This window comes from Corythoichthys intestinalis, chromosome 2, assembly GCF_030265065.1.
Source record: "Corythoichthys intestinalis isolate RoL2023-P3 chromosome 2, ASM3026506v1, whole genome shotgun sequence".
NCBI lineage: Eukaryota > Metazoa > Chordata > Actinopteri > Syngnathiformes > Syngnathidae > Corythoichthys > Corythoichthys intestinalis.
Window position 1 is genome coordinate 55502918 of NC_080396.1, and position 26153 is coordinate 55529070.

General features: G+C 39.8%; 4 protein-coding genes across 5 annotated transcripts; 2 read left to right on the forward strand and 2 right to left on the reverse strand.

Annotated features, from left to right (window-relative positions):
* Positions 1–11145: 11145 nt before the first annotated feature.
* Positions 11146–12816, reverse strand: LOC130905973 (transmembrane protein 231-like). The gene is made up of 2 exons (XM_057819804.1): positions 12681–12816; positions 11146–12140 (listed from the first exon to the last, which is right to left on the reverse strand). The coding sequence occupies exons 1-2, from the start codon at positions 12740–12742 to the stop codon at positions 11342–11344; spliced, it is 861 nt and encodes a 286-aa protein (XP_057675787.1). The 5' UTR covers positions 12743–12816; the 3' UTR covers positions 11146–11341.
* Positions 12817–13033: 217 nt separating this feature from the next.
* mad2l2 (mitotic arrest deficient 2 like 2) lies at positions 13034–21368 on the forward strand. 2 transcript variants are annotated; one of them, XR_009061182.1, is made up of 8 exons: positions 13034–13308; positions 13565–13683; positions 13759–13830; positions 13906–14006; positions 14091–14185; positions 14267–14340; positions 14404–14512; positions 19370–19405. XR_009061182.1 is itself a non-coding variant. In XM_057819816.1 (8 exons), the coding sequence occupies exons 1-8, from the start codon at positions 13269–13271 to the stop codon at positions 19406–19408; spliced, it is 633 nt and encodes a 210-aa protein (XP_057675799.1). In that variant the 5' UTR covers positions 13034–13268; the 3' UTR covers positions 19409–21368. The 2 variants fall into 2 exon arrangements, 1 of the variants encoding a protein (XP_057675799.1); XM_057819816.1 differs by having other exon boundaries at positions 14420–14512; positions 19370–21368.
* On the reverse strand, positions 19170–25087 carry smim1 (small integral membrane protein 1). Its single transcript, XM_057819830.1, has 2 exons — positions 21039–25087; positions 19170–20231 (listed from the first exon to the last, which is right to left on the reverse strand). The coding sequence occupies exons 1-2, from the start codon at positions 21131–21133 to the stop codon at positions 20108–20110; spliced, it is 219 nt and encodes a 72-aa protein (XP_057675813.1). The 5' UTR covers positions 21134–25087; the 3' UTR covers positions 19170–20107.
* tmem82 (transmembrane protein 82) lies at positions 22227–25958 on the forward strand. The gene is given in 4 exon segments (XM_057856646.1): positions 22227–22312; positions 22314–22335; positions 22391–22803; positions 23501–25958. Coding segments are annotated over 4 exon segments (624 nt in total). The 5' UTR covers positions 22227–22231; the 3' UTR covers positions 23609–25958.
* The last annotated feature ends 195 nt before the right edge of the window (positions 25959–26153 follow it).

Here is a 26153-nt window from a genome sequence, read left to right on the forward strand (position 1 = left end):
ATAGTCAATCAATGCCTGGGTTATCTGTAAGGGATGACTATGTCGTTGGAGGTTTGGTTCCTTCAAATGTGAGAAATAAATTGATCCAAACGGGTGATCTAAATCATCAGAAGTCACCATCTCTGATGGTTCGGTATGCTGGAGTACAGGCATCAAAGCTACAATTGCTTACAGACTATAACCGATCAGAAGGGTCGGGTATGTGGTTGGGTTGAAGCTCGGCCACAGATTTATTTAAGATCACTGTGTCAGTGAGCCATAGAGGAAGTTATTTCTGCACATTTTTTTTTACACATCTACCTCCACTAGGACTGTGTCCTGCAACTTTTAATGCTGCACAATTAAAAGCACCGTTGTGGTACTTTGATATTTCTTTTTAATGTAATGTAATGTTTAATTTTAATAATTGTGTTACTTTTGTTTTTGTTTTTTTATTTTTTTTTATTTCTACAACAATGTAAATTTCCACTGGAAGGCACATTTTCAGAGGAAGGAGAAATAAAAACAAAGCAAGAAACACAAAAATCTAATGTGGTTCTTCTGTATGTAAATATCTGAGATTTACGTAATATAATGTTTACCACTTTTCCTGAAACTATATTGTGTTACTTCCACTCTATGTACAGCACAAGCAAGTGACAAATGTTGCAAATTCACTTTGTCTGACTTGTTTAATTTAAACATTCCAATCGTACAGTGTATCACAAAAGTGAGTATCCCTTGCATTTCTGCAGATATTTAAGTATATCTTTTCATGGGACAACACTGACAAATTGACACTTTGACGCAATGAAAAGTAGTCTGTGTGCAGCTTATATAACAGAATTCATTTATTTTCCCCTCAAAATAACTCAAAATATAGCCATTAATAACTAAACCCCTGGCAACAAAAGTGAGTACACTCCTTAGTGAAAGTTGTCAATATTGACATACAACATGTCATCTGTCAATATTTTGTATAGTCTGAGCACTAACAGGCTGACCCCCCACCTCTTCAATCTCTGCAGTAATGCTGACAGCACTCCTGCGACGATCTTTTAAAGAAAGCATTTGGATGTGACGCTCAGCACGTGCGCTCAGCTTCTTTGGATGACCAACCCGAGGAATGTTCTGAGTGGACCGTGCTCTTTTAAAGCGCTGGATGATCTTAGCCCCTGTGCTGCAGCTCAGTTTCAGGGTGTTATGGTGTTGGCAATCTTGTAGCCTTGGTCGTCTTTATGTAGCACAACGATACGTCTTTTAAGATCCTCAGAGAGTTCTTTGCCATGTGGTGCCATGTTGGAACTTTCAGTGACCAGAATGAGAAAGTGTGAGAGCTGCACTACAAATTTGAACACACCTGCTTCCTATGCACACCTAGACCTAGTAACACGAACGAGTCACATGACATTTTGGAGGGAAAATGACAAACAGTACTCAATTTGGACATTAGGGATGTAGTTTCTAAGGGTTGTACTCACCTTTGTTGCCAGGGGTTTAGATATTTATAGCTATGTTTTGAGTTATTTTGAGGGGAAAATAAATTAACTCTATTATATAAGCTGCGCACAGACTACTTTTCATTGTGTCAAAGTGACATTTTGTCAGTGTTGTCCCATGAAATGATATACTTAAATATCTGCAGAAATGCGAGGAGTGTAGGCTACTCACTTTTGTGATACACTATAGGTTGTAAGAGATTTTAAAAAAGATTGAACGCAAATGCCTTGGTTGCATGCCATATTAAAGTTACACTTAAGCCCATTTCACACACACCTAAACACCGTTTAAATTCCTTGATTCAAATGTAAAGCCCTGATGTGTGAAAACAATTTCCCGAGTTGATTGACATGGAGATAATGCGGACTTTTACCGAGCCGCGTCTTAGTATAATATCCGGGACTTTCCCAGGAAGCGGTGTGTGTGAAAGCAAGCATTAAATTCCCGGGTCACAACACGATGGCTGATTACGTAAATATCATGGCGGGCCGATTGTCATTTCCTCTTTCTTAGCAGTAAGACAAAAAGCGGTAAAAAAAGCATCGCAATTATCAACATGGCAAACTGGAAAAAGCCAGTGTTGGGCACGTTACTTTAAAAAAAGTAATTAATTATAGTTACTCACTACTTCTTCCAAAAAGTAACTGAGTTAGTAACTGAATTACTCTATAGTAAAAGTACAGTAACTAGTTACCAGGGAAAGTCATTATTTCCGTTACTTTAAAAGAAGTTGTTGTATGTCAAAGAATTTGAAATTTTCTGAGCAGTATTCGAGTCAGTTGAATAGAGAAGAACAGACAGGTAGTTGTGTTATGTTATAGAACCTTGTAATATTGCACCTCAAATGGAACAGATTTATCCTACACTTGAAGTGCAACAAAAATAAACAGTAAACAATATAATAAAATAACAATCAGCAGTAAGCAATATAAAGTGAGTTTAATCAATTAAATCTAACTTTCACAACCTGAGACAACTGGTCAAGTAGACATAGCCTACTGTACTTCAAGTATTTTGACTTGAAATACTGTTTATATCTCCACCTCGTAAAGGACAAATTTTCCTCTGAATATTCTGCCATCATATCCCTCTGCATCTGTTTTGTGTGAAAACACCGGCTCTGATTGGCTTACCATGACACAGGACTCTAACCCTCAGCCAATCACAATCACTTCCATCGCATCTATCCAGGTGGTGCATTCAGGTAGCCTCGTCACCTACTCCACCCGTCACCCTCAAAGCGTCTGCCGTCCTCAAGATGGAAGCAGCATTCTTGCTGGCTTACAGTGGGGATGGGAACGAGGCTAGCATTCAGGTGTAGCAAAAAAAACGTTAGCAAGCTTTGGAAAGCATTGTCTAATTGAATGAGCAGGGACAAACAGCCTGGAGTCATAAGAAGTACATGCTGTAATATTCTGATACAGAACAATCCGAGGCACCCTAAAGTGCACACGGTGCCAATATTGTTTTGCTCACATGATGCGGGAGTGAGTTAGAGACACGGCCTGCCGAGAGCCGTACGTTTGTGTTAATGTTGAAGTTATATGTGCTACTAAAGAAAGAATGCCAGCTCATCCTGTGTGGTATATTTTTGCTAAGATACACAAAACAAAACATGTGCGCTATTCTCGAACCTGAATGCACCCCAAGTCTTGGATGACAAATAAACAGAGCAGAGTAGACTCGCTACGGCTGGTAGTTTCTTCAATTTATTCAGAGTAAGTAACGCACCGCTTTTGACCGTCAGTAACTGTAACGGCATTGTAACAGCGGAAAAAATAATTAGTTAAATTACCCCGTTTCTGAAAAAAAAAAAAAAACGCTGTTATGTAACGGCGTTATTTATAACAGCGTTATTCCCAACACTGGAAATGGCAACATTAAACTGAAAACATAATGAAATAAATTGCTACTGGATCGTAGAGCCGAGGAAGAGAGTCCATCTTTCATCTTTGGAAATGTGTTGTTTACTTTGTTGCCGATGTTAGGGTCCGCAACTGCAGAAACAAGGTTTTACCTCAAAGCAGTAAACAGCGGAGGCAGTGTTCAACGGTTTATTACATACAAAAAAATATACACACGATCGTGGAAAAGGGGGAAAAACACAATGGGTCCGTGACTGTAGGTCGACGGGGATCAATAATACTAACTATACAGTAGGCAGCGAGCCAATAAGACAACAAAATAAATACACTCAAATACCAGCACAACGTAGGGGATTTCAAAACAAGAGCGGCAGACGAACAAGCTAGCAAATGCACGAAATTCGAGAGTACTAAGGTGTCGAATGGCGCCCAGCAAGTTAATACCTCGGTACCCTTCTCTTGGATCGCCTTGGCTTAAATACAGTCTTGATGAGCTTGAATTGGCTGCAGGTACAAAGTCGGGAACGCTCCTACAACCGTCTCCATAACAAAACATCATTTGACCAACAGAATGTGACAGCTGATGCTGACCAAAAGTGAGGTAATGTCCAGGTCATAGCATTGCGCCAGCAGCCCTCCCTGCAAAGGGAGTGCCGAGTCGGCAACACGGACAAATTTGTGGAAGTGTCCAAACCTGTGTTTTTCCCAGGATATATCTCTCCATGTGTGAAACAATGACGTGAGTAAATCCCACATCACCATACACGGTAATTTACCGGGATGTGTGTGTGAAAGGGGCTATAGATGTCAAGTAGGGGACGTCAAAATATTGACCCACTAGTCTAGGCAGTACAGTTCGGAATTTCCTCACCTTTTTTGATATACCTGAATGGTCAAAAGAACACCATCTATCCCTCCCTCCCTCGCTCACTCGGTCGTTCAATCCGTTTCAGGTCGCGGGGGCAGCAACATTAGCAGGGAAGCCCAGACTTACCTCTCCTCAGCCACTTCAATTCAATTCAATATACTTTGTTTATCCATTGGGAGAGTTCCCTCAGGGAAATTAGTTTCCAGTGCCCATACAACACAGCAACAAAGATAAAACTGTAAGGTGCAGGATAGTAACAAAGTGCTAGAGTAAAAAGGATTAAAAAAAAAAAAAAAAAAAAAAAAAACATAAAATTAAATATAAAAATGTAATAAATACAGTATGCTACTACTACTTAAGAAGTACAATAAACGAATAATAACACCAGGCAGACACTAGCAGGAGGACCAAGTTACAGAGGTGCTAAAGTGCTAATAGTGCATTACTGTCCCTCGCCTTCCCATCTAAAGTGGAGTTGTGGAGCTTAATATCTCGTGGGACAAAGGAGTCTCTCAGTCTATTGGTACTACACCTGGGGAGGAGCAGCCTATTGCTAAACAAGCTCCTCTGTGCGCTGATGACAGCGTGTAGAGGGTGACTGGCATTGTTCATAATAGCCAGGAGTTTTCTCGTGGATCTTCTCCCTACCACTGTCACCAGAGAGTCCAGAGTCATGCCGACCACAGAGCCCGCGTGCCTGATCAATTTTTCCAACCAGTTGGAGTCCCTCTTGGCTTTGCTACCCCCCAGCACACCACGGCGTAAAACAAGGCACTGGTCAATATGCTCTAATAAAATATCTGCAGCAATTTCTGACAAATGTTAAAAGATTGCAGTGCCCTTAAAAAGTTCAGTCTGCCCTGGCCTTCTTGTAAAAGTGATTTATGTTGTGAGACCAGTCCAGCTTTTTGTCCAACCACACGCCTGGGTATTTATAGTTCTCAACAATTTCCCCCTCACCCCCCTTGATCACCACTAGCTGGACACTGCCTGGATTTACCAGTTAATGACCAACTCCTTGATCTTTAACAGTGTTGAGCTGTATGCAGTTGACATTGCTCCAGGCAACAAAGTCGTCAACCAGACCCCTAAATTCCTCCTCTCTGTCATCCTTAATGCAACCTATGATGGCCGTGTCATCTGCAAACTTCTGGATGTGACACAGATCCGAACTGTAGCAGAAGTCTGAGGTGTAAAGGGTAAAGAGATGGGGGACCAGCACTGTTCCCTGAGGTGCCCCAAACTGCAGGTCACAGTGTCTGACATGATATTCCCTAGTATGACAAACTGCGGCATGTCATAATCTGAAATCCAGGACACCAGATGGGGGTTCACATGCATCCCACTAGTTTTTCCTGAAGCCTAGGGAGCTGGATGGTGTTAAAAGCACTTGAGAAATCCAAAAAAGAATCCTCACAGTGCCACCATCTTTATCCAGTTGCAAGTGGGTATGATTAAGAAGATGTAGGATGGAATCATCCACACTAATGGCCGACTGGTAGGCTAACTAAAGGGGGTCCTGAGCATGCGCCACTTGTGGCCTGAGGAGGTTGAGAAGGAGCCGCTCCAGAATCTTCATCAGCTGTGATGTAAAAGCAACCGGTCTGTAGTCGTTCAGCTAACTGGCCTGATTCTTTTTCGGGACTGGAACTATACATGATGTTTTCCACAAGGTGGGCACCTTCCTTAGCCGTAGTCTAAGGTTGAAGAGATGCTGGAGTGGTACACCCAGTTCAGCAGCACAGACCTTAAGCAGTCGTGGGGGTACACTATCCGGGCCTGCTGCCTTCCTGGGGCAGAGCCTCTTCAGTTCCTCTCTGACCTGGTTGGTAGTTATGCAGGGAGGAGACGGTGTGGGGGGTGCAGGAGGAGAGGAGAGGACAATGTCATTGACAGGGAGAGCAGTCTGCAGTGTGGATTGGGGGGTTGACATCCGGTGGTGGTCAAACCGGTTGAAGAAGTCGTTGAGCCTGTTGGCTTCCTCCCAGCTTCCACTCACTGGAACCGACATAGTCCTATGTCCTTTGATGGTGTTGATACCATCCCAGACCTCCCTCATGCGACTCTCCCCCAGCTTCTCCAGTTGTTTTACTTCAACCAGGTCCTCCGGCGGGATCCCAAGGTGTTCCCAAGCCAGCCGAGAGACATGTGTCCTGGATCGTTTCCGCGGCCTCCCACCGGTGGGACCTGCCCGGAACACCTCTTCAGTGAGGTGTGGATGAGGGATCCGAACCAGATGCCCAAGCCACCTCAGCTGGCTCCTCTCGACGCAGGGGAGTAGCGTCTCGACCCTGAGTCCATCCAGGATGACCGAACTTCTCATCCTATCTCTAATCACGACCCAAAGCTTGTGACCATTGGTGACGGTAGGAACGTAGATCGACTGGTAAATTGGACGTTTCATCTTTAGGCTTAGCTCCTTCTTCACCACAACGGACCGGTACAGAGTTCGCATCGCTGCAGATGCTGCATCAATCCGCCTGTCGATCTCCTGCTTTTTCCTGCCCTCACTTGCGAATAAGACCCCAATGTAATTGAACTCCTCCCTTGGGGCGGGATCTCATCCCCTGAGGCCATGCCAATGTTCTCCGTCTAAGGACCATGGTCTCAGATTTGGAGGTGCTCACCTTCAGCCCAATCACTCCGCACTCGAGTGCAAACCGCTTCAGTGAGAGTTGGAGATAATGGCTTGATAAAGCCAACAGCACCATATCATCTGCAAAAAGCAGAGATGCAAAGGTGAAGCCACCAAACCAGACCCCCTAAATACTTCGGCTGCGCCAAGAAATTCTGTCCATAAAAGCTATGAATTCTCTCCACCGACTCAAAACGTCCAGAGTCAAGGTCAGCAGCACACCATCTCCACAATACACAGTGTTAATGGTGCACTGCTTTCCTCTCCTGAGACACCAGATAGTGGACCAGATTTTCCTCGAAGTCATCCGGAACTCATTTTCCATGGCCTCACCGAACTCCTCCCATGTCTGGGTTTTTGCCCCAGTGACTGTCGAAGCCACGTTACGCTTGGAATGACTGTACCTGTCAGCTTCCTTCGGAGTCTCACAGACCAAAAAGGCCCAATAGGCCTCTTTCTTTAGCTTGACGGCATCCCTTCCGCTAGTGCCCAACAGCGGGTTCGGGGATTGCCGCCATGACAGGCACCAACCACCTTACGGCCACAGCCCCGATCAACCGCCTCAACAATGGAAGCGCGGAATATGGCCTACTCAGACTCAATGTCCCCCACCTCCCCTGGAATAGGAGAGAAGTTCTACCGGAGGTGGGTGTTGAAGGTCTTTCTGACAGGGGATTCTGCCAGACGTTCCCAGCATAACCTCACAATACGTTTGGGCCTGCCAGGTCTGGTCAGCATCTTTCCCCACCATCGGAGCCAACACACCACCAGATGGTGATCAGTTGACAGCTCCAGTCCAGAACACCGCTCGGGTTTTGATCGGGGGGCCCTTCCAATCACGCCCCTCCAGGTCTCACTGTCATTGCCCACATGAGCGTTGAAGTCCCCCAGCATAACAAGAGAATCCCCAGAGGGAGTGCTCGCCAACACACCCTCCAAGGACTCCAAAAAGGGTGGGTACTCTGAGCTGCTGTTCGGTGCATAGGCACAAAAAACAGTCAGGACCGTCCCTCCACCCGAAGGCGGAGGGAGGCTATCCTCTCGTCTACCGGGGTAAACCGCAATGTACAGACGCCAAGCCAGGGGGCAATAAGTATGCTCAAACCTGCTCTGCGCCTCTCACCGTGGGCAACTCCAGAGTGAAAGATAGTCCAACCCCTCTTGAGAGGATTGGTACTGGAACCCAAACTGTGTGGAGGTGAGTCCGACTATAACTAGTCAGAACCTTTCTGCCTCACACACCAGCTCGGGCTCCTTCCCTGCCAGTGAGGTGACATTCCATGTCCCAACAGCTAACTTCCGCAGCTGGGGATCGGACCGCCAAGGCTGCCGCCAAACTCGCTGCGCACCCAACCCCTTTCACCCCCCCTCAGGGGGTGAGCCCATGGGAAGGGGGACCCACATTGCCTTTTCGGGCTGTGCCCGGCCAGGCTCTATGGATACAGGCCTGGCCACTGCACGCTCGCCTTTGTGCCCCGACTCCAGAGGGGGCCCCATTGACCCACGTCCGGGCAACGGAAAACTGATTGCATTTGTATTACTCATCATAAGGGGTCTTTTGAGCCATGCTTTGTATTGTCCCTCACGTAGGACCTGTTTGCCATAGGTTACCCTGCTAAGGGCATAAAGCCCCAGACAACATAGCTCTTAGGATCAATGGGACATGCAAACCCATCCACCACTCGAAGGTGATGACTCACAGGGGAGGTCAAATGAACAATGTAAGCAAAATCAGCAGACAACTTCCATTCATATTGTATACTTTGTTGCTGTGTTGTTGACATCAGCACACAAGGCAAAAGCACACACAGCAAAGCAAAATTGAAGATGAGATCTCCATCATGTCTCATTCAGATATCTGAGAAGTAAATGAGCAGCGATCAAGACCCAAGTGGTCTTCTAAGTTTTCTCAGATTGGTCTCATGCAAAATTAGTCTCACATTTAGATGATCGAGAAATACTTAATTGGCACAAGTTGTCAAGACTATCTCACAGCTGTCTCTTTTTCTGATATCTGTAAAATGACTGACAGCATAGCCACCCAATAGAGTCAAAGGATTAAATGACACTTCTAGGGGAGCAGGGGATATTGACATGGCAAGAAGTAGGTAGTTTCCGCGATTAAAAAAAAAAAAAAAAAAAACGACTGAACTGCCATTGAAATGTTTCCAGATACGTTAATTTGACCTGATTTTCCACAGTCTGGCTAATGTCTTTATCCCTTTAAGTTTAATGTTTGTTAGCGACATATTTAGTTTTGCTGATGGGAAATAAAACCGCAGTGAAAAGGCACAGGTTGCGGCAGATAGTGCTCTGCCGCACTGCAAGGGGGCGTACGTGAAACTGGACTTTCCGTTAAAAGTTGACGCGGTTAACACAACACCGGAGCTAAAAGGTTTGCTTCAAACTACAGGACAGAAGATAACTCGCGCTTTTCAAACGGACTGGTACACCCGAAAAGACTGGCTATGTGGCTGTCCTTCGAAAAATTGCCTTTGCTGCTTTCCCTGCCTTTTCTTCTCAACTTGTGCCAATGTCTGGACTAACACGAGATATTGTGACATTAAAAAACTACCACGAAGCCTCAGCAAACATGAGAGCTCGACCACTCACATTCAAAGCCTGATTGCTTTAAAAACTTTTAGAAGCTCAAGGATCGATTTGGCTTTGACGAACAGCGGAAGCTCAACGGTAGCATCCTCAATGCTAAGGTAAAGGATAACCGAAAGAGTTTGAAAGACCTCATAAATGCAACCTGCATCCCAGCTAAACAGGAGTTAACATTTCGTGGTAACGATGAACGTGTAAGCTCTTCTAAACGTGGCATATATGTAGAACGATTACATGGTTTTGCTGAGAAAGATGAAAGGTTAGCTAGACATTTGGACACATCCACTGTGTTTTCTGGCTTGTCAAATAGAACACAGAACGATCTAATTGAAGCAATCCTCTCCATTGAGGCCAAGAGATTTTTTAAAAGTAAATTAAAATAAGGTGGACTTTTACAAAAAGGGCGTAGGTTTGCATAGGGACGGTAGGGACATAACACTACCAACATTTCAGGATGCTAAAATTGTCCCCACCAACTTTTAAGCAACCTTACCTTTTTGCATGATATAATGTTCAGTTATATAGAGAATTTAGATCTTTCAATAGTTCCATATGTTGTAAGGATAGAATTGACCCTACCATTATTAAGTGAATTATTTTCATTATGTTTATGTTTGCTAATATAAACCAGACATTTATTCAGGAAGTTTTCAAAATGTTTCTTTAGTATTTTTTGAAAACAAAGGTTTGAATCGAACAGTGTATTATCTGAACCAATGCACGTATAAGTTATAATCAGAAGATAAGGATTTATTTTGCATTGATCATTTTGCCTATTAATTAATTAGGTTCATATACATGAGAAATGTGGCCCTTTGCCCCCTTCATCCAATCTGTTTGGTCTAATTAATGTCCCGTCCCCAGCAAAAAGTGTACCTACATGCAGGTTATGCTGTTATATCGTCCCTACGAATGTTGAGACCAAACCTATGCCCTTCCAAAGTAACACCGGTTTTTGTGGTGAAGGACAGGCGCAAGACCACAAACAGTTTTCATTTCAATCTTATGGAAAAAAAAATAAATAAATAAAAAAAAAGAGCTTAGACCAAGAAAAATACAATAGAATATTTAAAAACTAAATTTTGGCCTTAAATAAAATATTCTTTGTTTTTCTTTTCACACTTTTTGTTTAGCAATCTGTAATACATTGATTAAAGTGTCAGAATTAAGTTTTAAAAACTGAATATTTCACTTAACATCCGAATTGAATTCTGTGGTTTTGTACACCACTCTTTACTCTCATTTATGTTGCATGAATTATAGAATTGCGACGACCAACACATTGAGGGTGTAGAGCAAATGCATGTTATTTTCTTACTTTTACGTATCGATAATATGTACCGTGTGTGCGTGCTTTGTGAAGAATGCTGATGAGATATGAAATAACCAGTAGCCAATTGAATAAGCTACCCTTTTTGGTTTATATATTTGGAAATCTGACACTAAAGGAGTCAGTGCCTCACCAATCATGAACCTAACCGCACGTCACTGCTATATACGATACAGTATATAAGTGGTTAAAATATTGCAATATCAATTTTCTAATAAAATCCAAACATTTATTCTGGAATTTTTTTGTTTTTGTTTTAATTCTGGAAGTTTTATAAATGTTTGTTTAGTAGATTTTGAAAACAAAGGTTTGAACTGCAAGGTGTATCACATGAACCAATACACATGAAAGTTAGAACAAGTCATTTTATTTTGCATTGATAAGTAATAAGACAATAAGTAAAATATACAATATGAAAAAAAAATTCTGTCCAGTTTTCCCCAAAAAACATTTAAATGAAAATACAACGTAAAAAGAAACTTAGGAGTCGAAATACCACAAACATGAACTATATTAAAATAAAGTAACAGAGAAAGCCTATAAACCACATATTGTCAATTCTGGTGAGGTTTTCCAGTGTTTATGGGTACAGTGGTTAAAACTTGGTTTTGAAAAACAAATGTCTGGATGCGATCAAAGATCCAGAGAAAGATAAGGAGAACACTAACATACTGGATCCAAGCAAACTTGATAGTTTCCCAGAAACCGGGACAATAGCTAATGACCTCCACAGGGTACTGAATTTCTGCAATAAGCTGAAAAGGAGAGCCAGTGGCGCGTCCAGTAGTCCACACTGGCATGGGACAGGTAAGTATAGTGGTCAAGTTTCGTTCTCGGTAGCGCCTCACTATGTTGTCTAGGTCATAGGCACTTGCAAAAGGGCTGGAGCCGTCAATCACAGAGACATTGTAAACGTTGAAGAGTCCACGGTGAGGCAGGGGAACTCTCTGTTGCAGCCTCAGGTCTCCACTGATAAACACCTTAGCTCCAGGGACAGAGGAGGAGTGTTGCACATAGGCCAGGCTCTGCATCACTACTGTTGACTTTGTAAAGAGTTGGTAGCTGAAGGTCAGTAGTAGTTGGACACTGTAAACATTCTCCTCATCTTTCAGTGGTAACTGCAGTTTAAAAATAAGACGGTCCAACTTTCCATCCTTGTTTTGGTCCTCTTCCCGCACAGAGACAGCAGGGATTCGCAGGCTCTTTCCAAGCATGCTATTCAGATGGGGAAAGGTGCTCCACGCCACATAATCCCCGTTGATACCTGTTGCAGCCACCAGCAGTGTTTCATACTGGAATCTAACTACCGCTTGTTCTTCATATGTGTTCCTTTTAATCCAGAAGCCTTGGCTCCTATAAACCACCAACAGCGGGGAGATGTAAGTGAGGCACAAAGTCACAACGAGAAACAAAGTGGCACTCGTGCAAACACCTGCTTTGTACCGAATCAAAGCGGGATGCGAGTAAACTTCATAAAAAGCCATTATTAGCGATACTGTGGCGTTTGTTCACTCCCACTTTGTATACCAGCAAAAAGCTAAAGGCTAGTTAGTTGATGAATCAAGATAATCCTTAACCGGAGAACAAGATTATCTCTTACTGATGCCATCCGAACACAATTCAATTTTCGCCCGACTTCTCCGAAAAGCATATGTTGATACAGTGATTACGATTCGCACACAGCACTGGTAAATCCAGAAAAATAACGTTTAGAATTTTACGTCATCATTCGTCGACAAGGCTTTTAAAGCCGCTTTTTAAATTATTATTATTTAAAACATTATATTTTGGAAAATTCAACATCGAACCTGGATTATTACCACGTTCTCAAAATGGTTTGTTCCACACCAAACCGTTTGTAAGAGTATTTTAGTGACATGCTGGTTACTGTACCAGAAAGGCCAGTCCGAAACACAGTAAATCCAAGTAACTGTGTTTGCTGGTACTGGAACCATCGTATATAAAAAACATTTCCCTGTAGTTTGAAAAAAACGGCATCATATCTTGTTTGGCTGGCTAAATGGCATAGCCACAAATTCCGACCGTTTTTTGTGTGTGTGTGTGTGTGTGTGTATATTTGAAAATTAAGCCAAAGAAAATACCAGTTCAACTAAACATTCATCAAATATAAAGGTTGGTACGATTTTGAAATCATGCAAATAATTAAAAAGATACTTAAAAAAAAAAAAAAAAAAAAAAAGACTCCGCCTAAAACTACCTCTTACGTCATTGATGTGCGCAATGTATGATTAGCGTCGAGGTTGCAACCGGCGGTCTAAACACGACTTTGGGCTGGGGAATGTTTTTAGTTTTTTAAAATATTTGTCTCGTACAGTCACTCAGTTACATTGAAAGCCGTCTTCCTAAAGCTGATTTAGTTAGAATTTGGTCGGTCGTTGTATGCATTTTTGGACTGACTGACAAATACATTAAAACCACGCTCCAAAGTTGAAGCTAGCATTTTATGTTTTATTTTGTATCATGACAACTTTAACAAGGCAAGACCTCAATTTTGGACAAGGTAATGTGCAAGAGTTTCCATCCGTACTCAAATTTCTTTCGTTTTAAACAAACCTGGTAATCGGGACGAATTTCACTTGAACAGCTCAGATCGAAATCAAACAATAGCCCTTCAAAATATATACGGTGCATGCCTTTACAAAGGTGTGGAGGCTCAATTCTGATGGCGTTTTTCTAATGATTTGTGTGTTTGTTGTGGTGGGGACCGCAGAGCGGAACATTTCACACGAATGAATTAATTCGGATGTTTTCTTCAGTGGTTGCTGACATTTTGTGTGAGTTCCTGGAAGTTGCCATTCACCTCATCCTTTATGTCCGCGAAGTCTATCCCTCTGGAATATTTCAGAAGAGAAAGAAGTACAATGTACCTGTGCAGGTTGACAAACTTAAACAATAAGTTGTTCCTGTTTAGACGAGCTCCTCAGCTCAAATTGGTTTGTTAATTTTACAGATGTCATGTCACCCTGAGCTGAATCAGTACATTCAAGATACACTTCACTGTATAAAGCCGCTTATTGAGAAGGTAAGACTGGGCTCAGTGATACTGCAAAGTTCGTGGTTGATCATGCACTCAAAAGTGCCCCCATTTTTCTGGAAGAATGATGCTGAGAAGGTGGTTGTCGTCATTATGGACAAGGAACATCATCCAGTGGAGAGATTTGTGTTTGAGATATCTCAACCACCACTGCTTTCGATCAGGTTTGCACCCTTGTCCTTTGAAACAATAATCATATTGGTGTATTGACCAGTATAGTAACCCCCCCCCCATTATCATTTTTGAAGCTCGGACACATTACTCTCTCACGTGGAGCAGCTGCTGAGGGCATTTATTTTAAAGATTAGTGTGTGTGATGCTGTTTTAAAAAATAATCCACCAGGTAAATTTCATATTGTTATAAAAGCTTCAGTTTCCTCAGAGTCTGTATTAACTTTTTTCTATCTTGTTCCCTTGTCTTAAGAGTGTTCATTCACAGTGTTAGTTCATACAAGAAATTCTGCGACGCGCAACATGGAAAAGGTTCAAGTCATCAAGGTAAGAACACATGGTATAATCAGTAGGAAGGAAACAATGATAAAAGCATTGTCAATTTTGCAGCCTGATCTTTTGATAGGATTTCCCCTGGATAGTTGCTGATGAGCAGGAGGTTCACATGCAGGAGCCCAGACTCATCCCATTGAAGACCTTGACATCTGACATAGTGAAGGTGAAGGAGCATTTCCTTGACAGTGGCGTTTTAAGATTCCCAGAAAGTTTTGATAATATATTTTAGATATTTCCGCGTGGCGTTAATTGCATTTACAATATACAGTGGTACCTCCAGATATGAAAGCTTTGGTACTCGAAAAATTCATTTCACGCAGTTTTTCAAAAGTTTTTTTTTTTTGCTTCATGTTACAAAAAAAAAAAAAATTCATCATACGAAAGATAATACGTACTGTCATAGATAATTGACGTTCCGAGCAATGCAATAATATAACTAGTGTTTTCCATCTTATTATTCTGATAAGCAGACGAGACGTGAAAATCATGCTCAAGAGTTTAATGAACAGTTTCGTTTTCACCCTACCAGTCACAGTGTAGATTACTCGTCCTTGTGTATAACGTCCAGTGGCCCTATTGGTTAATCCCATTGCACGCTGGGTGGTGAAGTTCCAACTCCAACACCACAACTACGTCTGACTAAATTGTAAACAAATGAAATATACACACAACAATGTGCTACACAATGCTCATACAGTGTTTCACAAAAGTGAGTACACCCCTCGCATTTCTGCAGATTTTGAAGTATATATGTTCATGCGACAACACTGACAAAATGACACTGACACAATGAAATGTAGTCTGTGTGCAGCTTATATAATAGAGTTAATTTATTTTCCCCTCAAAATAACTCAAAATATAGCCATAAATATCTAAACCCCTGGCAACAAAAGTGAGTACACTCCTTAGTAAATACGTACATCCCTAAATGTCCAAATTGAGTACTGCTTGTCATTTTTCCTCCAAAATGTCATGTGACTCGTTACAGGAGTGCTGTCAGCATTGCTGCAGATATTGAAGAGGTGGGGGGTCAGCCTGTTAGTGCTCAGACCATACGCTGCACTCTACATCAAATTGTTGTGCTGACAGCACTCCTGTAACGAGTCACATGACATTTTGGAGGGAAAATGACAAGCAGTACTCAATTTGGACATTTAGGGATGTACGTATTTACTAAGGGGTGTACTCACTTTTGTTTCCAGGGTTTTAGATATTAATGGCAATATTTTGAGTTATTTTGAGGGGAAAATGAATTAACTCTATTATATAAACTGCACACAGACTACTTTTCATTGAGTCAAAGTGTCATTTTGTCAGTGTTGTCCCATGAAATGATATAGTGAAACATCTGCAGAAATGCGAGGGGTGTACTCACTTTTGTGAAACACTGTATGAGCATTGTGAAGCACATTGTTGTGTGTATATTTCATTTGTTTACAATTTAGTCAGACGTAGTTGTGGTGTTGGAGTTGGAACTTCACCACCCAGCGTGCAATGGGATTAACCAATAGGGCCACTGGACGTTATACACAAGGACGAGTAATCTACACTGTGACTGGTAGGGTGAAAACGAAACTGTTCATTAAACTCTTGAGCATGATTTTAACGTCTCGTCTGCTTATCAGAATAATAAGATGGAAAACACTAGTTATATTATTGCATTGCTCGGAACGTGAATTATCTATGACAGTACGTATTATCTTTCGTATGATTAATTTTTTTATTTTTTTTTGTGAAGCAAAAAAACTTTAGAAAAACTGCGTGAAATGAATTTTTCGAGTACCGAAGCTTTCATATCTTGAGGTAACACTGTATATTGTAAATGCAATTAACGCCACGCGGAAATATCTAAAATATATTGATATACTGTATATACTGTATATGAAACAAAAGGATATAACAAAGCAATGCTTTATTATAAACAACTAGATGAAATCGCAAGCAATGGCTGCGTAAGTTAGCCCGCCTTTTAGCGGTTTGTATTTGCTATGAGCTCGAGTACTCATGTGACAACGTCTGTACAAGCGGGATCCTAACAGACTAGTTACACTGAAGTGCCACTAAGAGGCAATAAAGCATTACAGTTGAAGACAGGCAAAAAGAGGACATGACAGCAAATTTAATGTGGTGTATTTAGAAGAGCGTGAAAAGAATTGAGCGATTTACATGTAAGACGTTAAATATTTTACGGAAAAAAAAAAACATAAGAAAGCCACTCCGCAAAGAATACATTTCGTATCATGAAGCACCATTGTACCATTATAATAATCAGGATTTATGAGGGTTTTTATAAAAGCATAAAAAGTAATTAAATGGATTTTGTCAAATTCAGGCCTTAAAAAGCATTAAACGTTTGAGGCATTGAAAATTATGTAAACTCGATGGTTTGAAAAAGTATATAATATATAATATATATGTACAGTACATATATATATATATATATATATATATACAGTGGGGAGAACAAGTATTCCATACACTGCCAATGGGTTTTCCCATTGACTGTGTATGGAATACTTGTTCTCCCCACTGTATATTTTCTTTACATAATAGAGTTATCTGATATTATTGGGTAGCCATTGCCAATAATATTAGCCGATAAAAGCATTTTAAAATTATATTGGATAATATCGACATCTGTTTTGGGCCAATATGCATGTTGCCTTCAAAGTGAATGTACAACCCCTAGCAAAAAGTATGGAATCACCAGTCTCGGACGAGCACTCACTCAGACATTTTATCATGTAGAACAAACTCAGATAAAAAGCTTGAAAAAATAATGAATGAGTTCAAAAGTGAAACTCTAGCATTCAGAAACACTAAAAGAAATGGATAAAAAACATTGTGGTGCTCAGTAAATATTACTTTTATAGAGCAAGTGCAGGGAAATATATATGGAATCACTCCATTCTGAGGAATAAAATATGGAATCATGAGAAACAAACAAAGAAATAACAAAACACATCTCTAGTATTTAGTGGCATAGGGTTGAGATCTGGGCTATTTGCAGGCCATGACATTTACTGGATGAGTCTTTCTCCAAGGAATGCTTTAACAGTTTTAGCTCTGTGGCATGATGAATTGTCATCTTAGAAAATGACATATTTTCAATTGAAGGGAAAAGAAAGCTTCCTAAAATTTCAGTGTAAACTTGTGCATTTATTGAAGATTTAACCACAGCAATCTTCCCAGCGCCTTTGCCCGACATGCAGCCCCCTATCATCAAGGACTGAGGGAATTATGATGTTCCAAACCAAAGTTCCTGCATGAACATTGGTTTGGTGGTGTTCCAGTGATTTTTACAAAGATGACTACCTGAAGAAAACATCATAATTCCTTCAGTCCTTGATGATATGGGGCTGCATGTCAGGCAAAGGCACTGGGGGAGATGGCTGTGGTTAAATCTTCAATAAATGCACAAGTTTACATTGAAATTTTAGACCGCTTTCTTATCCCTTCAATTGAAAATATGTTTGTCATTTTCCAAGATGACAATCCATTATGCCACAGAGCAAAAACTGTTAAAGCATTCCTTGGAGAAAGACTCATCCAGTCAATGTCATGGCCTGCAAATAGCCCAGATCTCGACCCTATTGAAAACCTGTGGGGGAAATTGAAAAAAATGGTCCACAGCAAGGCTCCGACCTGCAAGGACGATCTTGCAACTGCAATCAAAAAGAGATGGCACCAAATTGATGAAGAATACACATCAAGTCCATGCCTCAGAGACCGCAAGCTGTCATAAAAGCCAGAAGTTGTGCTACTAAATACTAGAGATGTGTTTTGATTGTTATTTCTTTTTCTCATGATTCCATATTTTTTTCCTCAGAATGGAGTGATTCCATATTTATTTCCCGCACTTGCTCTATAAAAGTAACATTTACTGACCACCACAATGTTTTTTATTCATTTCTTTTAGTGTTTTTGAATGCTGAAGACTTGCACTTTTGAACCAATTCATTATTTTTTCGAGCTTTTTATCTGAGTTTGTTCTACATGGTAAAATGTCTGAGTGAGTGCTCGTCCAAGACTGGTGATTCCATACTTTTTGCCAGGGGTTGTAGAAGCCTTCTGCCTTTGTACAAGGGCTGGTCACAGCACAGCAGTTATGATTATTGACCAGTACATGTTTCCAAACTAAGATGCTTAGGATTTGTTATGTGAGCAGACCATTTGCATGCATGGTACAAAAATTGAATGAGTAATAAATGATTGAAGAACAATGGCTTTGCACTTGATCCAAAAAAAAAAAAAAAAAACTGATGTTTTCACTATTTTGATTTCAACAATAAATATTGTGATGCAATACAGGCACTTTTCCGTAACTTCAATTGAAGGTCTTATCTTTTTTTACAAGAACGTTTAATGTAAAAAATAGAAGTTGTTACATTTATCATTATTAAAGTATCCAGTGGGTCATGACAGTACAATTAGCCATAATATCTTAAGTCCACGACCAAATATATTGGTAGTGGTTTGAAATCAGTATCAGATTTTTGGAGTTGGACAAAATCAGGACATCGGTTAAAAAGTGATTATGGGACAACTCTACTCACGATTTGTGTGTGTTAAACTCTGCAGTTGAGCGTGGGCATTAAATTTGTTTGAAGTGGCATTAAAAGTGTCATTTGAAAGCATTAAATCTGATCTGCTAATACCCGTAGAAAAACCCGATAATTCTACAGTGACATGGAAAAAAAATCTTAGGTATACCCAGGGTGCCCAAACTTATTCATGCCACAGTATAACACTCTACTGCTCACCTTCAGATGGAAATTTATAGTGTAGATATGCTAATTATATCCTTAATTGAAGCTGTATCCCTTACTTGAAACCTAATTTCAAACCTATTATACTACTGCTCACTATTACAAGTATTTTTGCAGGACCAAGTTCTGTCATGATCAAAGTCTATTATTTAAACTACCGGCTTTTCATTTTTGCCGTATTTTCTGAAAAATATGTGGAGTGTTATAATTTGCACTTTGCCAATTTTGCCTTGTGTTTTTGTCTTTAACAGATGCAGCTCTATGTGGAGGAGATAGCCCAGAAGACGTAGAAATGAGCGGCACACAAGGTCAAAATCAATATAGAGATTTCTGGAAGGAAATGTCATTATAGTGTTTCCAAACCTTTATTGAACCAAGGCACACAATCTACATTAAATTTTTTTTTTTTTTTAACTCAGCACACTATCAAACAAAAGGTTCAGCATTGACACTGAATGTATGATCTTGTTTTAAATTAACTCCCAAATTATCCTGTGTGAAATGTCTTATCCAAAAAGCTGAAATATTGATGTAAAGAGAAGTTAATTGTCTGCCGATAACTAATGTCTGTAGCATTGATAGATGTACATGTATATTGTATATATCTGTAATTAATCATTTTCAGACAAATTAAGTGAAACAGTATACTTACACTTAACTATCATTGTATGAGGTCACCAGTGTGCTTTACCATGGACTACATTATTAGAAGGATAACATTTTCAACACTCGTGTTTTTAATTATATTGTCATTGTTCAATTAAATTTTCTGAAGCCAGAGTTGCACAAGATTCAGTCCGAATAGGTTAACTGTCAATCTTTACAATTCAGAAATCAGGGGCAAACTGTTTCTTTATCAAAAAAGCATCCTAATGCCAGCATTATTTATTCATTATTTAATTGTTTTTTTTTTTCGTGAACAATAAAAGTAAAAATGTTAAGAGAAAAAAAAAATCACCCAAAAGGCTTTTTCATCCTCGCAAGCTCCATCAGCATTTATGGATGTAGTATCCTGTGATGTATCCTATGATGTAGACAGAAACTAATGCAGCCAAAACTCCGGTTGTCTTCACTATGACTCCTGTGTTGCCGCTGCACATTCGATCGTAGAGCCTGAACACAACACATAGCAGAACATTCCATAACACATACAGTGCTGTGAATTCATATTCAACCAATGTTGATTCTGTGATGCAGGTCCAATTGCAGTGGTGGTTACAAACCTTCTCTGCCAACCAGGTTATAAAAATATATTAAATAATATATAAATCCTGAATAGTTCAAACTCAAAAAAACATAATATTACTCAGGTTTATAAAAGAAACGAAAATAGTCAAAAGATAAGGGGGAGGGACGCTTAAAAAATGCTGGTGCTCTTTGTAGGGTGATTTCGCTGTTAATGATGATATTTTCTCTATTAAAGTAAGCAATGCTGATACCTTCTCAAGAAATGCCTTGTTTACAAATGTAACTCCCAAAATAGCCAGATCGTGCACCCATACTGATAATGAGTATTGGATCGGGCCACTGTGGGGCAGTATATAGCCGTACAGATGCAAAAGATGTATTTTACAGCTGTGTGACTCAGTAAATTGCAGTAACATTGAGTAGTTTTCAACATTAAAATGGTGGCTATCCAGTAATGAGATTATTTTAAATGCACAAACATTAGTTATTTTTAATACAATTCGATTAATGTAATTCTAGTTTAACAGTAAACCCCAAAGAGTGTGAGTCTGGATACTTAATGCTAACGTCCTTTATTACCGTTGTCCTCTTTAAAGCTAAAAGAAAAAGAAAAACATTAAGAGAGCTAATGATTTGATGCTGGCAGGACATTAAATGAGGCGATAACTTTGATATAGAATTTTGAGGAAGATGTAGCATGACAACAACAAGGTACCACTGGAATGTACTCACCTTGTTGTAGTGGACCCCTCCACATTCATGTTAATGTTGTCCTCATTCCAGCGATTGTATTGCACACTGCCACTTCTATCACCGTTTGCATCCATGAGGAAGGACTCACTTTCACCACAGTCAGTCTTTAATGCCTGTGCACAAGAAGTTGCGACAGTGATCGAAATCAATTAAAATCATATTTATTATCCTGCATGTGTGCAACTTACCTCTCGGATTTTAAAGCCTCTCCAATGAAAATATGAGTGGAATTGCCACAGAACTCAGTCCTTAGTTCATAATGTTTTCTGGGCTCAGCCTGCTATAAATTCCTATGTTGTTATCAAGTGTTATCATGCTGTATGATTAAAGTATATGACTTGGAAAAAAATGACAAAGGGCAAGCAAGCTCTGTGAGGTCAATGGTTGTTTTGTCAAACACTTTGACAGTACAAAAAAAAAGTTATGGTAATTATGATTAAATTAGTCATTGTACTTTTTTTTTTTAACAGCTGTAAGCCTATTTATTTATTAGGCGACATCGTGGTTTGGTGCCTTAAAAATGGCAAGAATAAAGAGTGGTCCCTGCATATGTGGAGGACTTTGGGCATTTTTTCCCCCCTATGAAAACTTAAGGAGTTTTGGACACACTTCCATTTTGATTAATGATAATAATTAATGGTAATATATTAGAAATTGTCACCCCTGGCCCCCAAACCAGTTATGAATGTTTCATCTAATACAAAGTTTTTAAACATTTGGATTATTTGGTAAAAACATGAACATGATTGATAACACACTTGAAATAATAAAGGGCAAACATTTTACTTACCGCTACAGCAAATTTCTGCAAATTCCTTATTCATACTTTAGGAACTTAATGTTGCAGGGGTCCTAGTCCTGGTCCTAATTGTTATACCACAAGTACAAGTCACATTATTGTTTCATTCAAAAAAACTTGTCACATCACACTCAGTGTGTATGATTTCAGGCTAAGTATTTCCTTGTGGACTACTGTTATTTACTATGAGTCAGATGGCCGACCTTTGGAATAAGCGTCAGGCTGGGTCAAAGCTCAGCACTAAACTATCACAAATACATAATACTCCTTTGGTTTTTGATGTTGATGTAAAAAAACACACAGAATAACCACAAAGTGTGTATGCATCAAATTAGTATTTTAATTTGGGTGTGCTGTTATATTTGGCATCTAAATGAGTACATTTTTTTCAAGTGCCATGCTTTCCTTTATCATGTCCCTGCTTCCAACGCCATACTTCACTGAGTGGTGGACTCCTGAACATATATCACCTGTGTTGTTTGCTTCAAGATGAGACATAAGTCACATTTGCATTTCATATATGTTTGATATCATAATTGGCGTGTATCCCACAGGACTGGTTGGTACGTGTGGGGTCTCTGTACTCTCATCACATCTGAGAGTGCATTGATATGTTTAGGAGGGAAGGTATGGATATTTGACATCGCAAAGCTACTTTTAATTACTCTGCTTATTTTACTTCAACCCACAGTTGGAGTGACAAAAATGCATCTAGGATGCTGGCTGGCGTGTAGGTTGTCGTGTTGCTGCCCTGGTGGTGCTCGTACACTGCACAGTTCGCAATGCTTCTGTGGCATCTGCATTAGCCTTCTAACAGTTGGCCACAGTCCTATACTGCTACACACTCAGTGAAAGACACTCTTCCTCACATTGGCTGTGACTGTGATGCCAGCCGTAGTAGTCATCAATCAGCGCTTCTTGTCTGCAGTGGAAGCACTTATGTTTTGGACATAAGACATTAGCTGAACAGGATAGGAACAAAGCCCTACCACAAGTAGGATAAAATGCCGATTAAAACAGCTTACCATAAATTCATTGTTTGCACTGTTAATCACAAAATATGATTCCCAATATATAAAAAATAAATAGTAATAAACTTATCCAACTTAAAAAATAATAATAATAAAAAATAATAAGTGCACATGACAGAAAAACATGCAGTATAGACTGTAACTTGAGATAACCATGAGCCTGAACCTGAATTTACATCCGCCATACTTGTCTCTTGATGTATTACATTAATGTAATTTTTAAAATACTGTATCCCGATCTGGAAAGTTTCCACGGGGCTTGATAATTGAATATTAATCACTGTACACTCGTGTATAATCTAAAATATATGATTGTACTTTGGATATGTGAAGCTACATTGCATTACTTGTATTGCAATGGTCATTTCAATGTTTTGTCCCCCCTTCCAAAAAAGAAAAATGTGGACACTGAATTCAAAAACAAAACAGTATCAGTAACGATGTAATATGATTTAAAAACTAAATTGCATGTGATATTTTTCAATATTGTGAAGTATAGCAATTTTTTTTACACTTAAGGCTGAGGGAAATTGTTCAGTCTGTATATTTATATTAGATATGTAATTAATGTTATCACGATGCCCTATCAATATTTTATCTTCTTGAAGCAGACAAGCAGCATGATCTGCCAGCAAAACGGACGCTGAGCCGATGTGCTCCACATCCTGGTGTGTTCCATGGGTGAGGCAATCTCTCTGATCCCCACAATGTATTTGTGACATTATCACAGGTCAGAGATCCTCACCTCAATAATAGGCCAAAAACTGTTCCAAAACCAAAAGGATATAGACAATTTGGGAAATATTGAAGAAGCACAAATGCAACTCTAGTCGTGGGCATTATAAACAATATTTTTAGGGATTCAGTTGGCTGAATCGAATCCATCAGCAGAGTTTCTGTCTTTGAAATCTCAACTAGTTTGCGGTCCTGAGCGTAGATAACCTCTGTTGGAAGTTGAGCAACATCCAAACATACCTCCTTCATTTTCATAGCACTGGCATGAAGAAAAGATCATCATTTTTTGATTCTCTCATCCTATTAAGAATATATGATTAACATTCCCAAAGTTGGATGACGTAGTTTACAAAAAGTACCTTGTTTCTGTAATGCATAAAAGGAACTTTCCTCATTCAATTGTATTCTGTAAAATGACATTATTTATGGGCAGATTGAAGATTGTTTGTAAAAGAATCGAAGTCAGCTAGGACACAGAGACTGGACATTGGATGACCTTTACGATACTCAGCTGTTAATCTTACGAAAGCCCCATCAGGTAAATGTACTGTGTTATTATACATCTTATCGAATGTTACTACACGCTGAAAATGTAACTAAAATGTTATTACTGGAAATTCTGTGCTTGCAATGTGATGGAGAATAAGGTTAACAATGAAATAAACCTGATAAACCCGGTCAAGTTTACATTTGACAAAATATGTAGCCCTCGTGGTGAAAGTGAGTTTAATAACAAAAAGCTCAACATTGGAACAGTTTCTTGGCAGCCATTTTGGGTACAACACGTTCGGCCAACACCTGCACTAATGACACAGAATGGGTACTACTACTATTGCTGCTACTTCGGGACAACATGACAACATTGAAGGGGGGGGGTCTGCCTCGACACTGCAACTCGGTAATAACGCTTTTACTCGAGGAGAAAAGGGGTCAAAATGGCTGACGATGCCCTTCGATTAAAAATCATACAAAATGGCGTTTGAGATAGCCTATACTGCGTTGCTGTATTACTACGTAATAATATTAGACTCAAATAGCACTACTATTTCCCCCTTTTTTTGGGGGGGGGGGGCGGCGAGGGTAGGTCTCTTTTTACGAAGAAATTGTCATTTATATTTACGGTCCATTGGTGTGGTGCCTTGCAAACCATTAAATCCACGTTTCGGCGCCGATATTGTGTCTTAACTTTAGGAGTTCACATAACGTTATTCCATAGTAGAGGCTTTTTTACATCAGACCCGTCATTCCTTGTGGAATCGACACTGATGGCCTGACGTCCCGTTTCGGTGAAAATCCAAGTCAGAGAATCACTTTTGTGTTGGAAATTGTACTCCCACGGGTTTATAGTAATTTAATAGGATACAGTTCCACCACAGGACGGATTCGACAGAGCTATGTAGGATGTTCCATGCGTAGCAGAGCACAATCATTGAGGAATGTGGTAAAATGTCTGACAGCTGCTTGTTTTGTACGGCCTCTCTCTCCAGGCAACAGCGGACTGCTCTTTCCTCCTATGATTGGCTGACCGTGCGCACGCGCAGTTGGCATTTACTTTCTGTCATATTGCTCTGTCCTGCCTTGATACTAAAGCTTAAAATAGTAACACTGCGGTTGGGCTACACACAGGTGTTTATATTTTTTTTGAGCGTCAAGCTAATATTTGATTGTGACGCGAATATTATCCCATTATAAGGTTAAGGGTTAGATATATATATGATTTGTCATTCCTTGAAATCATTGGCTGCCGTCCAGGTGCTGTCAATGGCACTGAAAGATGAGCATTTACCAGTCCTCTCATTTTAAATTAATTGGACATATATAGTTCTCACTGCCAAGCAATGAGTTAAATGACATGTAAAACAACAACAATTTAGGATGTTAATGGGGCCATAACCAGAATGCATTTCTTACTTATACACCAAATGTTAATATATTTTGTGTGTGTCTGTGTGGCACATTGGTATTTTATGCAGTGCATAAAGACATCCTTCAGTGCCCCTTCAGAAAGATAACAATATTTTTTTCACAAAACGTTTTTCAAAATTTACAGTTCAAACATACATCTGCTTTGTAAACACACTTATTGAGAATCTCTACAGGTTCTATACATATGCAATGAAATTTAAAAATTATAATGTAAAGTAACTTTAATATCAAGAAAAAAAGAAAATAATATACAGAATTCAATATGTAAACATGCATATACTTTTTTTTTTTTTTTACCACAGGCTTAAAGGGGGGCATACTATAGTTTCAGCAATTTAATGCTTCGTTTTTAAAAAATATTTTTTATGTTCTTTTAAATTGTTAGTTAGTTTCCAAGTGTTACTATTGTGGCCTACATCACCCAAAGTGTGATGTGGACCCCAGGTCTTTATGGGGTTAAGTTTTAAAAAATTCTTTTAATTACCAAAAAGTGCAACTTGCCGTACGAAACGTTTAAGCCCACCAAGCAACTGTGTTTATAAATATACATGTCCATTCTACAATCGATGTAATCAGGGCCGGCCCAGCCTATACGCAGACTAC